Source organism: Xiphophorus maculatus, chromosome 23 (assembly GCF_002775205.1).
Source record: "Xiphophorus maculatus strain JP 163 A chromosome 23, X_maculatus-5.0-male, whole genome shotgun sequence".
NCBI classification, from domain to species: Eukaryota; Metazoa; Chordata; class Actinopteri; order Cyprinodontiformes; family Poeciliidae; genus Xiphophorus; species Xiphophorus maculatus.
This window is the reverse complement of record NC_036465.1, coordinates 17,576,511-17,593,529: the sequence shown is the minus strand read 5'-3', so window position 1 is coordinate 17,593,529 and position 17,019 is coordinate 17,576,511. Positions and strand designations below refer to the sequence as shown.

Below are 17,019 nucleotides of genomic sequence, written 5' to 3'. Positions count from 1 at the left end.
AAACATCAGAAGCATCTGAGGGCCAAATGAAAAAAGCCCTGAATTGTTGCTCAGTCTTTTGAAGTTTGAAGCCCAGATTGAAGTAAATTTTGCACTTAATTTTTAAAATTTAGAAACAAAATGAAGATGTACAGACCCATTTTGCTTTTGGTCCAAATTTTCATGTCCAACTTTATTCCCACTGAACATAGATTGATAAGGCATATACTGCTTACACATCTGTGTGAAGCAATCCTTTTGATCAGTCTGCTGTATATTTTAATTTTCTGAGAAACTGAGTTAGTGGTTTTCTATAATCATTAAGGCTAGCTAAAATATTTATGCTAAATATGTCAGTCTGTATGCTATGAATCTAATACAGTACAATATTTCACACTTTGAGTTAAATAAATTCCGGTTATATTTTGGTTTGTGTTGATTCACTCTAAACGTGTCGTAACAATTACATTTATCTGACGGTAGAGGGCAGTGCAGAAGCAGAGGTTTGAGTTTTGACGTATGAGGAAAACAGCGTAGAAGACTTAACATCAGTTCCTTTTATAGCGGCAATGAAAGGACAGCGTGCCACTTACGATTTTAGCCAAACATAACTTAGGCATACATTACCGAATTAAAGCTATCAGGTTCGCAGCAAGCATATTTCACTATTAGGAGGAGAGTATCAGCGCTGTGTTGAGAAGATGTCTCTGGTTTGTGCAAGTAAGTAAAACTATCAGTTCGTGAGACGGATTCAGAATGTTAGCTTATGCTAGTAGCTAATGTGGCTAACGTTAGCCGCCATGCAGACCGCCTTCTCCCTCAGAGAGTTTTCTCAGACGCGTTTTATGCCTTATTGTTGCTGTAGTTTGGGTCAGAATAAGTGAATACACTTTCCCCCCAGTCTGCAACGAGGTACCGGAGCACCCGTGCATCTCCCCGGTGTCCAATCATGTGTTCGAGCGAAGGCTAATCGAGAAGTACATCGCTGAGAATGGGACGGACCCGATGAACGGGCAGCCGCTGTCCGAGGAGCAGCTGGTGGACATCAAAGGTACGAAACGGAGCCATAGTTTGGGTTTGGAGGGTTCCGATAGTCTCATAACAAATGTAATGTTGAAGTATTTTACACGAAAAAGCACGTTGAATTAATTTTCAATTATATGGAAATATATAATCAAATCCTATTCATCCAATCCAGGTACCACGATGAATCTAAATACCGCATAAAGTTTATTTTTTAAATAGTTAAATTAAAACAGCCAAACTTGTATGTTGATTCTTTACACATAGGAATATATTACTGTGATTTATAATTAATGGAAACCTGCTGAACTGTCTGAGGCTGCGTTTGCATCAGTGAGATGTGCTGAGGTGTTACGGTAGGTTTTAGTTCATGTGCAAAGTGTCTCATCTTTCTCCTGACAACAGCACATAGATTATCAACGCTGTTCAGGTCAGGCCAATTTACTTGCCAGTTAAGCATTGTGGCGCCATATTGCCAAGGTCTTATTTTTCATTGTCTGTCTTCTGTTTACAAATCCAAATTAAACAAATTCTTCATAACTAATGATGATCGAATGACGTTAAATGTCTAAAATTGTTTATAAGCAAATATGTAAAATGAAAACTGTGATTTTTTTGTTTGTTTCAGTGACCCATCCAATCAGACCAAAGGCTCCATCAGCTACAAGCATCCCTGCCATTCTCAAGTCACTTCAAGATGAGTGGGTGAGTCCTGCAGTCAGATATTGCTTTTCATCACCAATGATTATTTTGCATCTATAAAGTTTTAAACGTAACAGGAAATACAAGCAATTTAATACATGCCCTTCGTAAACAGTACATGTTACTTGAGTTATTTTTGAAAGTCATGTTAGCATTTCCTGTTTGTCAGCAGCTTTTACTAACTAGTATTTTCAGAACCAACGTAAAAGCTGACTCGATCCTGCCTTGTGTTGTGTTGTAGGATGCTGTGATGCTGCATAGCTTCACTCTGCGGCAGCAGCTGCAGACGACTCGTCAGGAACTCTCACACGCCCTGTATCAGCACGACGCAGCCTGCAGAGTCATCGCTCGACTCAACAAAGAGGTCACTGCTGCAAGAGAAGGTCTGTTTATAGTTGGCAGCAGGGTTGTTTTTTTTTGTTTGTTTGTTTTTACCAGCTTTGTATTTTGTGACAATATGTGTTTGATAAATGTGATAAACTTCTTGTTTTGCTTATGAAGATTCTCTTGTAAACTTTTTTTCTTTTCTAATTTACAGCTCTTGCTACGCTTAAACCGCAAGCTGGACTGGTGGCTCCTCAGGCTGTGCCGGCCTCCCAGCCAGCTGCTGCTGTGAGTAGCTTGGAGTTTACTAGTAAAGGGTCTTAATAATAGTCCCTCATCTTCATGATTTATTTTTATTTCAATGAGGATGAATTATTCCTTCCATTTTTAGGGTGGCGGTGGAGAGCCAATGGAGATCAGCGAACAGGTGGGAATGACCCCAGAGATCATCCAGAAGGTAAGATCTTTCTCACTTCAGTTCAGAGTTCAGTTTACAGTTACAGTTTTTAATTTTTCTGATGTTTAATTGTGTTTTCATTCACAGCTTCAAGACAAAGCTACTATTCTCACCACAGAGAGAAAGAAGGTATTTTTGCGTCTTCTTATGTAGCATTTTTTTCTCAAGTGGAGGTGCAGTCAGCGCTCCATGTTGTGTAAGCTCTATACTTTATCTTTCTATTTCCTTCTATTTCACTAGAGAGGAAAAACGGTCCCAGAAGAGCTGGTCAGAGCTGAAGACCTCAGCAAGTATCGCCAAGTGGCCTCGCATGCTGTAAGTGTGGATTTGGTCTCGTCATGAAGCTTGGCGCCCTCTCTGGATAATTTAGTGTCTTTGACGGCCACAATCTCCTTCTGGTTCTACTGCAGGGCCTTCACAGCGCCAGCGTTCCTGGTATCCTGTCCCTGGATGTGTGTCCTTCAGACACCAACAAAGTGCTCACTGGTACGCTGAAAGCATCTGTCGTTGTTTTGCTTGCTTTATTATTTAACCAGTAATTTTAGGGCACATTTTTAATTCCCTGAAGACTCTGACGTAAACCTGTTTTGTTTCCAGGTGGTGCTGATAAGAACGTGGTTGTGTTCGACAAGAACGAAGAGCAGATTGTGGCAACCCTGAAAGGTCATGCCAAAAAGGTCACCTCGGTCATTTACCATCCATCCCAGGTGACTTTCTTCTTTATGAGTTTATGACTTTTATTTAAAAGAATAGTTGGATCTTTAGAGATGTCTGATGAGAATTTTATTCAAACCTATTTTCCTTTCCAGTCCGTGGTCTTCTCTGCCTCTCCTGACGCCACCATCCGTGTGTGGTCCGTTACCGGCGGCAACTGCATTCAGGTGGTGCGAGCCCACGAAGCTGGAGTCACCGGACTGTCTCTGCATGCTACAGGAGACTACCTGCTCAGCTCCTCTGAGGATCAGGTGGGTTTTGCTGGATGAACAGACCTCAAAGTTCTACTGCTTCACTATATTGACCTGGTTGTGTTTTTTCATTTCAGTACTGGGCCTTTTCTGACATCCAAACTGGTCGAGTCCTCACCAAAGTCACTGATGAGAGTGCTGGCTGTGGTAAGTGTCTCTGTGGATGGTTGTATGTGTCAAGTCTCCAGGTGGGCACTGATTATTCTGCTCTTGGTTCCACAGCTCTCACCTGTGCCCAGTTCCACCCTGATGGTCTCATTTTTGGCACCGGTACGGCCGACTCCCAGATCAAGATTTGGGATCTGAAGGAGCGCACCAACGTGGCCAACTTCCCGGGCCACTCCGGACCCGTGACCTCCATCGCTTTCTCTGAGAACGGATACTACCTGGCCACAGGTTCCACTTTGCACTTTATTGATCTTTTGTTTTGTTTTGTTTCGACTCTGCATTAGAACTGGAAAGTTTCAGACACATTTCTAGATATCAGGACATACTTCACACAACACAATGCCTTTTATGCAGCATCTTTAGTCTAATAGCTTAGCAGTGAACAGTTGAAGGCTGTCTGCATGACATTTGATATGTAGTTTTAAAAGATTAAATTCAGAGATCAAAATATAAACAATCTAGCTGTAAGTGTATCTGCTTTTGATAAATCTTATTTAAAGTAACATAACTATGCCATGTCCACCCTATCAAGTATTTGGCTAAAATCTTGCTGAGTGTGTACTTTGTGATTCCTTTTTATGTAAAGATGACCTATGTCTGTTTTAGGAAAAACACAAGTTACACAGTGAATGTTTACTCCCATACATTGTAACAAAGTATCTATATATCTTTGAATGCTCTCTGAATTTTTGCACTTTTTATTTGAAAAAGATTTTTTTTTCTTTTCTTTTATTCAGGTGCCCAGGATAGCTCTGTGAAACTGTGGGATCTGAGGAAACTGAAGAACTTTAAGACTATATCTCTGGACAACAACTATGAGGTAAAAATGGCTAATATTTCTCTTTTCTTAAACAAGTCAGTGTTGAGAAATTGCTGTGTTTGACGTGAAGTATTTCTAGACTTTGTCTGGAGCAGTATTCATTTCTCATCCACAAAGTATGATATTTTGGTTGCTTACAGAAGTACTCATCCTTCATTGTGACTTGGAAGAAAAATTGTGTAGGTTTTCTAAATTAGAAATGAAGTCTTTAAGGTTGTTATTATCAGTTTCACTAACAACCTTGAAACTAACCTAATTACAAACATTTGTAATAAGTTAGACCTGACTATGTTTTAGTCCCAATAAAATATAGCTGCTTTGTGAAAAGATTAGCAAGGCTGTTGGTTTGCAACAAGTCACTAACGCTGTATAAATCAATTCCCCACATGGTGGTGGGGATGATGCAGAGAAAGGGAAGCTGGTACAAGAAGAGAACCATTTTTAAAAGCTTGAAACTGGAGCAGAGGTTCTCTTGGTACCCTGAACACACAGTCAGTGCTGCAGTGGAAACTCTTCTTTCTAATGTAATGTGACCAAATGAGGAGAAACTTTCTTTCTGTGACGGCGCCTTCTGAAAGGCGCCGTCACAGAAAGAGAGATGATTTAAACCTGATTCTAAGCAAGTGGAGAGAGTAGAACATATTAAAAGCAAAAGGAGCCGTATTTAAACATTAAACATTATCTGTGTTTTTCGCATGACTGTTTATTAATGGATGCATTTACTGTTGGAGGTGATGCATTGTGAATGTTTTTTCTTGTTTTGTTTACTTATTTCAGTAAAAAACGTGAAATATTTCAACACTTCATAAGTACACGGCGTAAAATATAGTGCTGTCAGTGAAATCTCTAAATTGGGCACTGAGGCCTTTTAAAGTGTCCTTGGCAGAAGCATTTTAATCAGTTAAGAGACTGAGTGAACTGCTTCCAGTTCTGAAACGATCCAGCTGTTTTCCACTAGGCATGTTTTTATTTTAAGCTCCACACACTCTGCCTTTAGCTCAGTGTTTACAATAAAAATGCTAGGAAAACCTCTGTCCTCTCAGCTGCGAGTAACCAAGTGAAAACGCATTTCGGAGCTGCAGCACTCGACTTTTTGTAGTTTTCTTTTCTGGACTTTTTTTTTTCAAACTGATTAGTTTTTGTTTCTCTTTCAGGTGAAGTCTCTGGTCTTTGATCAGAGCGGGACCTACCTGGCTGTAGGCGGGTCTGACATCCGTGTCTACATCTGCAAGCAGTGGTCTGAGGTGCTCAACTTCACAGGTGAGGAGACGAAATCCCAATCATCTGTTTGTGACAGTAAATCTGTATATTCAAGTGGCCATAAATGTTTCTGTTTACCTTTCAGACCATACTGGTTTGGTGACTGGAGTTTCCTTCGGAGAAAATGCCAAGTTCCTGACATCTGCAGGAATGGACAGAAGTCTCCGATTTTACAGTTTGTAGAAAGAAAAGAAATTCAGGATGAACAGGGGAGGACAGTTGAGAGAGATGTAACTGAGTAACATTTCCAAGCACAGTCATTTGCAAAAAAAAAAGTCAATGTTAACTATACTTCTGATGTTGTGTTTGTCTTCATATCCAGGAAAGCAAGCACATAGAAATACAACAGTGTGAGCAAAACATAACTTGTTTGTTGGTTTTGAGAACAATAGTGAACAGGAAATTTCTGTCCTGTTTGCCAATTGGTTTTATTGATTTTATTATTTCTTGTTTTTGTTTTTAGGGAGGTTTTAATTTGATTGTGAAACAGTTCAGTGTGCTCTTTACACAACTATATCTGGTGATGATCAGCTTTGCTTTTTAACGTAGACCAGCTTCATTACTGTATCTGTAGGGAAAGATCAAATTAAATCTGTAGTGATCCTACAGCAAAACAACACCAACAGATGTAGAAGATTTATTTGTTTTTAGCCTTCCACCTTGTTTGATTTGTCATTATTTTTTGTTCCATTTTTAACGTTTTTTTCAGTTGTACATTTGCCATTACCTACTGTTGTACCTGATACACTTCTGCCTTTGATGATAAAATAAAATATCTTTTTCAAGTTATGTTGTCTACATTTAAATTTTTCTACACAAATCAGTGACTTTATTACTTGCAAGTGTACTTTTTCAAATGGGGGCAAGTTGGTTTGGATAAGTTTTTTTTTTTTTTTCTCCTGCTAATAAATCATTTGAAAATATATTTTGAAATTAATCCGATATTTTTGTCTTGCTGATCTGAAACAAATTGTGACAAAAAGACAAAACAAGAAATCTATAAGAGGGGAGAAACTGTTCACGCTTTTCAAGTTTATATGTAAAAGTGCTTTACAAGAAAAACAATTGCATCCAAAGAACTTCAATGAATGTTTAAACATACTTATAAAAAACTTTTTGAATTTAAGCAGCAATATTTACATTTTTACTAATATTTTCAGTCTTGATTTTTGCAAGGAGCTATAAAGTTTTGCACATATCAGGTATAAGTTATTTCCAAGAGGTGAGAAAGAGAAAGATGGCCTGTTGTTTCATTCTGGTCCTGAGATCACTGAGATTAGATATGATGACCTGAGGGGTCTACATGGTTATTCATACCAACCTGTGTTATTAATTGCGAACCAAATCCCCCCACCCGCAAAAGTGTAATATGAATTGTTCTTGCAGTTCTAAATATCTACACTTTCCATGTGGTGTTAAAAATAAGTATAGATGAGATTAAAGGGAGAAAAACACAAAAGCTCATTACATGAAAAATAAAAGTGACATTGATGAATGTCTTTATAGTTAATTAAATGAGAGGAGTTACTTTCATGTTGCTAAAATTGTGTTTTTTATTGTCCGGAATAAACTCAAAATTATTATTAAATAATTGACCAAGTCAAATTAAACGATTTAGAAGGGCCTGCAAAAAGGGGCATCATATTCTCTTCTTAGGTGACCCATATATTTAAAAATATATTCCACTAATCGAGCTTTGAAAATAACAGGTTTTAAGCAGATCACTGGGTATTAGAGCCCAAATTCCTGTATTAAAAATGTTATTGGTCTAAAACTATCTGATCTAAAGTGTATTTTCAGTACCTGTAAGTGGAAAAACATGTCAGTATGACATTAATTTAAATAATGTTTTTCCCTTAAAAGAATTATTAAAATAATATTCTACATAAAGGTACAGGATGAAGTATGGTGTTGGCGCCATTACAACAGGACAGGTTATATCACTGCGGCAGAAAACGTCGCCTCCTACTGGTGAAACTAGGGAAGGTCAGGAAAGTCCTGGGTCACGTGAGTCCTGGGGTAACGTGACTCTCATGAACGGGAAATGGGAGCCAAGAGAACATAACTCACCTCGGAACCTAGAAACACGTCTCTAATTAGTCCAGGTTTGTCCTTCGGTACCGTCCAGGACTTTCACAGAGAGTGTCCACGGGAGACACAGAGGGGTCCAGGCGAAAGACAGGTGAGACAGCTCTGATTTAGCTTTGTTTACTGCTAACCGGGAGCTACTTTTCCCACCTTACCTGGTGTTATTATCATATTTAAAATCAACGTACTGTAGATTTTTATTCCCATTTTTCTCAGTACGTTAAGAATGCGGTAAGTTTATTCATTTGAAGCTTTTGTTTCATTGCTTTTGTTTCTCTGGAACTGAACTGTGGTGAAAACGAAACTCAAAACTGTTATTTGTGAAAGAAAATGTGGAGAGAAAAAAAAAACTATCGACAAGGTCTTTATCCCCAGAAAAAGTTCATTTTAAGATTAATTTACTTTTTTTTTTTTGTCATGCACCCTTAATAAATTTATTGACTTTCACACAGAGTTGTTTGTTAAATTGATTTCTGTCAGATGATTTCTGTTACCGAGTCAAGCAGAACAAACCAGACCCTTCAAAAATCCATAAAAAATATAAAATATAATTAAAGAGACCAAATATCTCTTGGTAAAAAAAAAAAAATGTTTCTCAAACATCTCAATCCAGTTGAGATAGAATAATATTATATATATATATATATATACAGTATATTCATCAAGTACATGATTGTTTGTTTTGTTTTGTTTTTCCATTTTTGGAGAATAACTAAATAGAGGAATTACACACATCGTATTATTGCCATACATTTGCAAAAATGGAAATTCCACCTGATGATCACCACAGCAGAACCTGCTACTTCCCGTTTGTTAGCGTCCACCCATAAATTGCTGCTTTGTCAGTTGATCTTTTAGTGCCCCAACCAAAGCAACATCCTCTTTTTGGACTTTCGTTTTCACAAATCAATGCCTTTCTGTCCTTTGCTAAATAAGAAGTATTTATATTTTTTGCCCAAACTACAGTGTTTGGTTTTGTGTTGCGATTTGAAAGTGGAAGTGTTATTGGTTTTCTCTCTGTTTTGCAGTTATGGGGTCCCTGTTTCGAAGTGAGGAGGTGTGCCTGGTGCAGCTCTTCCTCCAGTCCGACTCGGCTTATAACTGTGTGAGCGAACTGGGAGAGCTGGGATTGGTGGAGTTTAGAGATGTAAGTCAACTACAGTGATCATTTGTACTTTTGCGTCGACGTGATATAGGATCTGAGTTAATTTTTTTTAAATCTGCGAGTTGCTGATTCATTTTATCTTTATTTTCATGATATTATCTTCTATTAAAACAATTGACTAATATCACTGTTAAAATCATTTTCTTCCTTTCAAGTACTCTAAGTTGACTGGTTTGCTAGACACACCAACATTTTCCTTCCTTCTTTTGTAATAAGGAAGGAAAATGGTTATTTGTGAATACAAATTTGTGAACACAAATAACCCCTCTTGCCATCTTCCTCTTTTTTTGTATCTTTCTAGTTAAATCCTAACGTGAATGCCTTCCAGAGGAAGTTTGTCAGTGAGGTCAGGCGATGTGAAGAGCTCGAGAAGACGTTTTGTAAGAACCGACTCATTTTCCTCCCCCGTCTACAAAACCCTAAACAATTACAGGCACACCGTGGTAGAGATGCGTCAGAAGTCTTAAAATAGATTCATATATTACAACGGGAACATAATCTCACTGAAAAATAGCCTGGGGACAGTCACTGAGTGAGGTTGGAAAAATGCCATGTTAGAAAATAAGTAATATTTTTTTAAATCCCAGTTACTATTAAATAATTGCAACTTAAGCATTTTTAAAAAGTTGAGTTATTCATTTCTGACTTTCTGTAGTGAAATATATATTATAATTCCTCTCTCAACCATTCTTCAAAAGACACAATAGGTAAGACACAATAACTTGCCTGCCAAATAAAGCTGATAAAGTACTACTGACCTGTAGATACACATACAAACTTTCAGAGTAATAATCAATACTTTTAAAACAACTGGAACTGTGAGATCTCCGGATGAGGACCTAAGTCTATCTTGCCACCACTCAAAGTGAACAGGAAGAAAAATCTACTGGAACTTTAACTGGAAATGTGTTCTTTGGTCAGATTAAAATTGAGCTTTGCTTTTCTGTAACAAAATGTCAGGATCTGGTTCTCTTCCAAAGGCTCAGGCATGTGCAAGAAATCATGAAATCTTTGAAGTATGGTGACTTTTTAAATAAAACCATGTTGGGCTCGAGTAGTGAATTACAAAAAACTGATCACAGGGTCCTTCAGCAGGATAATGATCCCACATCAGTTGCATATTGGCCATGCTAAGGCAGAAATAGTTCACCTACCACAAGACCAATATTTCTCAGTGGCTGTCTCAGCCCTCAGATATGAATCCTGAACAGATGTAGTGTGACTCTTATGTTTTGGGAGTTGTATATTTGAATCTATTTCCATCATTTTATGTTTTGACATTGTCCCTCAGCCTTTCTGGAGCAGGAGATCAATCGCTCCCTGAAACCGCCCCTGCAGCGCCCCCTGGCCCCTCCGAACCCGGTGCCCTCGGCCCCTCAGCCGCGTGAACTCATCACCATAGAGGAGGAAAGTGAGAGGCTGGCGAGAGAGCTCAGAGAGGTAAAAAAAAACAAAAACATGACTGCGAGTTGGTGCTGACGAGCTTCTGTTGTTGATGGGGCGTGGCCCGTTTGTTTGCCTCCAGGTGTCCAGGAACAGAGACAGCCTCCGGGCTCAGCTCACGCAGCTCTGCCAGTACAAAGGAGTCCTGACCCAAACGCACTCGCTCACAGCCACGCAGGTCTTTACACACGTGATATCTAGACATTGCTATTAAGAGTTTCTTCAAAATGATGGAGCAAAAGGTAAAAAATAAATAAATAAAATGTCCACCTTCCGTTAACAGGGACCACCACCTGTGTTGGAAAGCCACGGCCTGTTTGATCACCGCCAAGATGTCCGCCTTAGGTAGATCTCTGCTTTTTCTTCTTCTTCTTCTTTTAGCGATGCACAGATCAATCAGCCAGACTTCAAGTTCGGCCAATTTTTCCATTTATTTTATTTGATCTTTGATCTGCAAGTCAACACCTGAAAAATCTTGCGTTTTTTTTTTTCCTACTTCGTAAATGCAATAAAACTAAGAACTCTGTCCATTTCCAGGCAGTAAATCAATCCTTCAACAGCAGGCTTTGGGTTTGAGTTAAATAAAAATCAGAAATGGATTACAGAAACATTTGATGTAGGATAGGGATAGTTTTGTAGTTTCTTAATATAACGTTGGATTGAAAGCTGCTACTCTGTCAAAGAACACACAGGATGTTTTCTTCTGCTTTATGTGTTGTTCTTTTTAAAAAAATGAATCGGCAAGCTTAAAGAAATTTGGATATTAACGTCAACCAAGAAAACCTTGATTGATTCCTCTCTTTTTCCTCAAAGATTTAGATTTTTTTTTAAAAATCCTATCTTCCTCTCTGCCTCAGCTTTGTTGCAGGAGTGGTCCATCCTTGGAAGGTCCCCTCGTTTGAACGGTTGCTATGGCGGGCATGTCGCGGTTACATTATCGTGGATTTTAGAGAAATGGATGACCGACTTCAGCACCCAGACACGGTAAGAGCTTGGAGACAGGACCTCTAATTTAGTTTCATTTAAATGTAACATGTTTCTGTTTTCCCACTGGATCTGTTTTCTGCCTCTCGGTCTTCAGGGGGAAATGGTGCAGTGGACCGTTTTCCTGATCTCGTTTTGGGGAGATCAGATCGGACAGAAAGTGAAGAAGATTTGTGATTGGTGGGGAAACCTGTGCATCTATCAGATTATTTATTTAATTTCAAGTTAAAGTATTCTCTCATTTCTGATCAGGCTGATTTTTTATTTATTTATTTTTACATCGAGCAGCTTCCACACGCAGACATTTGTATACCCAGAGAGTACAACTGAGAGAGAAGAAATTCTGGAGGGCCTTCAAGGTCGGATTGAAGACATCAAATCAGTGCGTGCCTTTTTTTTTTTTTGTTTCGGCATCAATACCAGCATTTCCTCTTTTTGGAAACCCCAAAAGTACCAAATGTGTTTAGACTGTGCGGTAATGTTCCTTCTTCTCTGGTCAGTCTGTTGCTAAACTCCCTGTTTTCACTTCCTCATCGCGTTTTTCAGGTGTTGTCTCAGACCGAAGCCTTTCTGCAGCAGCTGCTGCAGCGAGCCGTGGCTCTCCTGCCTCAGTGGAAGGTCCGGGTCCAGAAGTGCAAGGCCATCCAGCTGGTGCTGAACCTCTGCAGCCCCTCCGTGACTGATAAGTGCCTGATCGCCGAGGCCTGGTGTCCCACCGCCAAGCTGCCGGAGCTGCAGAGCGCCCTCAGAGAAGGAGGGGTGAGATGGACGCAGCAGCAAATCAGAGACATGCGATGCTGCTGGAGATTAGATTTAGTAAAATAAAATAACTGATGCGCCGCTTTTCCTTCCATTTTCAGAGGAAGAGTGGCAGCGGCGTGGACTCCTTCTACAACCGCCTGCCCTGCTCCACCCCTCCTCCCACTCTGTTCCCCCTCAACTCCTTCACAGCTGGTTTCCAGAGCATTGTTGACGCTTACGGAGTGGCCAGTTACCGGGAGGTCAATCCAGGTTTGTCTCTGTCATTTTATCCATCAGATGACTCTGTTAAAGCAGGGATCAAAAGCAACCAATTTGTTCAACCGTTTTCTTTTGTTCCCTTCTCTGTGCCTCTGCAGCGGTGTACACCATAATCACGTTCCCCTTCCTGTTCGCTGTGATGTTTGGGGATGTGGGTCATGGATTACTCATGTCTTTGGCTGCCCTCTGGATGGTCCTTGAGGAGAAAGACCCCAAACTCAAAAACAACAGCAATGAGGTACACGTCATTCTTTAGATTAGCTCTCCTTCGTCTCTGGTAAAACGTATGCATTTAGAGCATAATTCAACTCTTAATTCAGCAATTACGTTTTTTTAATTGATCTTCGTAGAGTCATAGTTGGAAAACAAGATATGAATGTATATTAACCAAGTCTGTTTCTGCTTTAGTAGGTTCTTAAACAGTTTTAGATTTTATCTAAAAATCAGATTAAATGATTTAGTTGTTTTTTTTTTCATGGAAACTAGAACAATAAATTAAAAATCATTGCTATGCTATAGTTATTGAATTCAATATTTCAAAGAAATGCTTTTTTCTGAGTTCATCTCTAGTTATAGCTTATATCCTGTCTGTGTTTTATTCATATTTCCTAATGAATTGAAAATTAGCCAAGTGACACATCCAATGAAACATTGCTCTTCTGAAAGGGGTTTTAATTAATTTAAGACATTTGATGTGGGGCATTCCAAGGTTTTGGCTGTAAGTGAAACGTGTTTCTGTTTCCAGATCTGGAGGATGATGTTTGGAGGACGTTATCTGATTCTACTGATGGGCCTCTTCTCCATCTACACGGGAGCCATTTACAACGAGTGTTTCAGCCGAGGCATGAAAACTTTCAGCTCGGGGTGGCACGTCGGCCCAATGTTTGACAAGAACATCTGGAGGTGAGGACAAGCCATTAAATTTCTCAACAATGTATAAATATTGTTTAATCACCCAGTTTTTCTTTGTTTTATCTCTAACCCACTGTAATTCTTACATTTATGTTATCTGCTTCAGCCCGTTGGTGCTGCAGGGGAACCAGTTCTTGTCCATGGATCCTAATGTGACCGGGGTTTTCACCAGCCCATATCCCTTTGGGATCGACCCGGTATAGCCGTCAGATCCTTAATCATTTCTTTTTAATTAAATACCGAATTGAAGCCAATCTTATTTTGCCTTTTGGTTATTGTTGTCAGATCTGGGGCCTGGCTAATAACAAGCTAACCTTCCTAAACTCATACAAGATGAAGATGTCCGTCATCATCGGCGTCATTCACATGACATTTGGAGTCTGCTTGTCGTTCTTCAACTACTGGTTAGTGATCTGGGTTCTTTCTCTGTTGTTCTAAAAAGTCTGTCTCCTCCTCTCACATCCGTCTGGGCCGGTTTCTGTTTCCTGCAGAGTTAATTTTCACTTTCGTCTTGGTGTCTCTCTTCAGGCACTTTGGCAAGATCAGCAGCATCTTCTTTGTGCTGATCCCAGAGCTGTTCTTCATGCTGTGCCTGTTCGGGTACCTTATCTTCATGGTGGTCTTTAAATGGATCGTCTACACACCTGCTCAGTCCAGAATCGCTCCCAGCATACTGATCCACTTCATAGACATGTTCCTGTTCACAGACAACCCAGAGAACCCCCAGTTGTACACGGGTCAGGTGTGTGCTCCAACACAACAGCCACATATGGAATGGAGGCCAATGTTTTCATAGACATGCACTCAGGAAGATGCTGAATTTATTTGTTTTCCTGTTCAATATAAATGTTCTGCTTATGATCTTTACAGTGACAATATTACATATGGTTTTTTTTTTTAAATATACATGTGGAGTTTTGATATTTACTCTGCTTTCCAAAAACTATTTGCATCACTTTACAACCACAAACTACAATGTATTGAGGCTTTATGTGACAGAATAACACAACAAGGTACATCGTTTTGAATATGAAGCAAAATAATATATGTTTTTCAACATTTTTTACCATTAGGTTCGGTGGATTCATATCCCACTGTCTGGAGTCAATATGTTGTAGAACCATTGTGCATCTAGCCTGTGTCTTCACCATGCTTGAACATTTAATTTTATTTTTTCATACAATGTCTTGGATGTTTATCATTGTCATTCCACTTTGTGCATTTCTTTGTTTTGTTTAATTGCTTAAAATCCAAAAGAGTCATTGCAGTGTGAGGTTGTAATGTGATGAAATTATTTTAAAATTTGGATTATTTTGCTGAAAATGTACAAAATTGTTTGTTTCAATGCACAGAGTAACTATAATGTACTTCATGCCTGTTTCACTTATGTGCTTGAGGTTAGTTTTTTTTCTGTAAATGTGATCCTGTTAGTCAGATTACTGTCAGAGATCAGATTCCAAGTTTATTGCAAGCACATGAATCCAATTATATACTCATCCATAATAGCAAACAGTGCTGCAGTTGTTGCTCAGTTTATTAGAGAGAACATGTTTACTACTTTTCCAAGGTATTTGTATAAACTAATATGAGCAGATTTCTTGCACTGGCTGCTGTGTTGCTGTTGTTGAACATGTTTTTGTTCTCCCTGTGCAGCCTGTAGTTCAGAAGGTCCTGGTGGTGCTGGCCCTGTGTTCAGTCCCTGTCCTCCTGCTGGGGAAACCACTGTGTGAATATGTCGCATTCAAATCCAGACGGCGGCGACACATCGTAAGTCTTAAGGGTTCAGCAAGCTTTATCTATTGTAAGACTGTGAAGTGCATCGTTTGCTAGATTTAGACTCTTTGTGATATCAGGACGAGGAAAGACAGCCATTGGTGGCCGACGAAGGCTCGGTCAACACTCGGCAGGGGGAGGTGGAGGGCAGACCGGCTGACGAGGAGGTAACTGTGATTGAATTTGTGAAGCAGATTCAATTTTCTTTGCTGCACTCATGCTTCTAATTTGACGATCCAAACCGTGTCGCCTGCAGGAGTTTGATGCTGCAGATGTGTTTATGCATCAGGCCATCCACACCATCGAGTACTGCTTGGGCTGCATCTCCAACACGGCCTCCTACCTACGGCTCTGGGCCCTTAGCTTGGCTCATGCACGTTAGTACTAACACACACATGACTTCCTCTTTGGAGTCAAACCTGCCCAGTCTGGTATTCATCTGTTTTTCCAACCAGTCGTGGCTCTGTGACTGTGAGTCACTGGTGTTGTCTCCACAGAGCTGTCAGAGGTGCTGTGGCACATGGTCTTGCATCTGGCGCTGACGTGGAAGGGCTACGTCGGATCGGCTCTGCTTTTTGTGATTTTCGCTGCCTTCGCCGTGTTGACCGTCTCCATCCTCCTGGTCATGGAGGGTCTCTCGGCTTTCCTGCACGCGCTCCGTCTGCACTGGTAAGGATGTGAGGAAGGAAGAGAAAAATGTTTCGCTGACTTTATTTTTCACAGATTGTTCTGGTGATGATTTACCAGTGAAATCAGAGCCATGTGTTGCGCGGCTTCGTTCTTTTTAATCCTTACATCGTCTCTTTTGCAGGGTGGAGTTTCAGAATAAGTTCTACAGCGGGACGGGCTATAAACTCAGTCCATTCTCTTTCAACGCTCTGATCCATGCTTCAGCTGCTATATGATGAGCCAAAAGTATCAGCCAAATCAGTTCAATTAACTGAAGTATAAGTGAATCTGAATGGTATTCTTTTGCCTGTATGCCATGAAATGGTTAAATTAATTTGCACAATAATCATGATGAATAATGCTGACTGTTATTTTTACATCAATAGAAAAAAAAAAGTGTCCACTTGATTATGACATTATTGTATGAAAATATTCTTTCGGATCCCCTTTGTAATATTTTAAACGGTGTTACGCAATACTCTCTAATTGAATTAATTACAAACATGAATTATGAAAAGGGAAAGCACATCTGCAAATGAGTCTGTTTTGCTGTTTAAGGGAATCTGACACTTTGACTTGATGAATGTTTCAGTCTGAATGATATTCATAAACCAAAGACTCCTTCCCTCATGATCATGTCCCAACATGTTTAGTGCCTTAGTGGAGCTGTTTATGTAGGCGTTATGTTTAGATCACCGCTGCTGTTGTCACGCCACTACAAAACCGTTCAGTTGACATTTTGTCTTTTTTTTTTTTTTGCCATTTAACTGTATACATTTAAATAAATTGAAAATTAAATAAAGTTTGCTTTTTGATTACTTTTAGTGGGGGGTTTTTCCAACCTGTGGACTTGCTGTTAATCCACACTTTCTGTTGTAAAATGTTGGTTTTATCTAGTGATCAAAAATGTGGGAAGTGCACAAGTCTGGTTACTGTAACCATTAAAACAAACAAGTCGGCATTGAAAATCACATTGTTCCTAAATGAAATGCACTGCAAACATTTAAAGCTATTTCTTAATGATTTCATTGAAGTTGACAAAGTTAGAGGTTACATCTTAGCAAATTATTAGCAGTTATCCATGTTGCCTTTCCTGTTATTTCTTAAACACTTTAAATTTCACCTTTTTTTTACTCATGTATATAAACATATTCCCACCCCCTGGACTTTTCTTAAGTTTATATTGAGATTTTATGTAATAGTCCATCACAAAATAGCACACAACTGTAAGTTAGAAAAAATATACAACATTTTAAAATTATTTTAC

The 17,019-nt window shown here is 39.3% G+C and overlaps 2 protein-coding genes across 2 annotated transcripts; both read left to right on the top strand.

The window, feature by feature from the left end:
• The first annotated feature begins 518 nt into the window (after positions 1 to 518).
• prpf19 (pre-mRNA processing factor 19) lies at positions 519 to 6,487 on the top strand. Its single transcript, XM_005795294.3, has 16 exons — positions 519 to 699; positions 881 to 1,030; positions 1,631 to 1,707; positions 1,946 to 2,087; positions 2,243 to 2,316; positions 2,420 to 2,485; positions 2,573 to 2,614; positions 2,726 to 2,800; positions 2,896 to 2,971; positions 3,083 to 3,192; positions 3,295 to 3,450; positions 3,528 to 3,597; positions 3,673 to 3,846; positions 4,356 to 4,438; positions 5,593 to 5,698; positions 5,784 to 6,487. Exons 1-16 carry the CDS (start codon positions 681 to 683, stop codon positions 5,879 to 5,881), a joined length of 1,518 nt encoding a protein of 505 aa, XP_005795351.1. The 5' UTR covers positions 519 to 680; the 3' UTR covers positions 5,882 to 6,487.
• A 1,211-nt stretch (positions 6,488 to 7,698) lies between these two features.
• LOC102231475 (V-type proton ATPase 116 kDa subunit a-like) lies at positions 7,699 to 16,543 on the top strand. Its single transcript, XM_005795293.2, has 21 exons — positions 7,699 to 7,880; positions 8,815 to 8,933; positions 9,253 to 9,331; positions 10,243 to 10,391; positions 10,477 to 10,572; positions 10,678 to 10,739; positions 11,252 to 11,378; positions 11,476 to 11,558; positions 11,667 to 11,760; positions 11,925 to 12,137; positions 12,239 to 12,389; positions 12,497 to 12,636; positions 13,144 to 13,301; positions 13,417 to 13,507; positions 13,596 to 13,714; positions 13,839 to 14,052; positions 14,964 to 15,077; positions 15,164 to 15,250; positions 15,340 to 15,460; positions 15,581 to 15,752; positions 15,895 to 16,543. Exons 2-21 carry the CDS (start codon positions 8,817 to 8,819, stop codon positions 15,986 to 15,988), a joined length of 2,481 nt encoding a protein of 826 aa, XP_005795350.1. The 5' UTR covers positions 7,699 to 7,880; positions 8,815 to 8,816; the 3' UTR covers positions 15,989 to 16,543.
• The last annotated feature ends 476 nt before the right edge of the window (positions 16,544 to 17,019 follow it).

What these genes read in the sequence shown, in the direction of transcription:
- prpf19 (XM_005795294.3), top strand. An exon ending in AGTCACTTCAAGATGAGTGG is followed by an intron (nt 1,708 to 1,945) that starts GTGAGTCCTGCA and finishes GTTGTGTTGTAG; the next exon opens with GATGCTGTGATGCTGCATAG. An exon ending in CACCAACAAAGTGCTCACTG is followed by an intron (nt 2,972 to 3,082) that starts GTACGCTGAAAG and finishes TTTTGTTTCCAG; the next exon opens with GTGGTGCTGATAAGAACGTG.
- LOC102231475 (XM_005795293.2), top strand. Translation starts at nt 8,817, where the DNA reads ATGGGGTCCCTGTTTCGAAGTGAGGAGGTGTGCCTGGTGCAGCTCTTC. An exon ending in ATCCCTTTGGGATCGACCCG is followed by an intron (nt 13,508 to 13,595) that starts GTATAGCCGTCA and finishes TATTGTTGTCAG; the next exon opens with ATCTGGGGCCTGGCTAATAA. An exon ending in CACGCGCTCCGTCTGCACTG is followed by an intron (nt 15,753 to 15,894) that starts GTAAGGATGTGA and finishes TCTCTTTTGCAG; the next exon opens with GGTGGAGTTTCAGAATAAGT.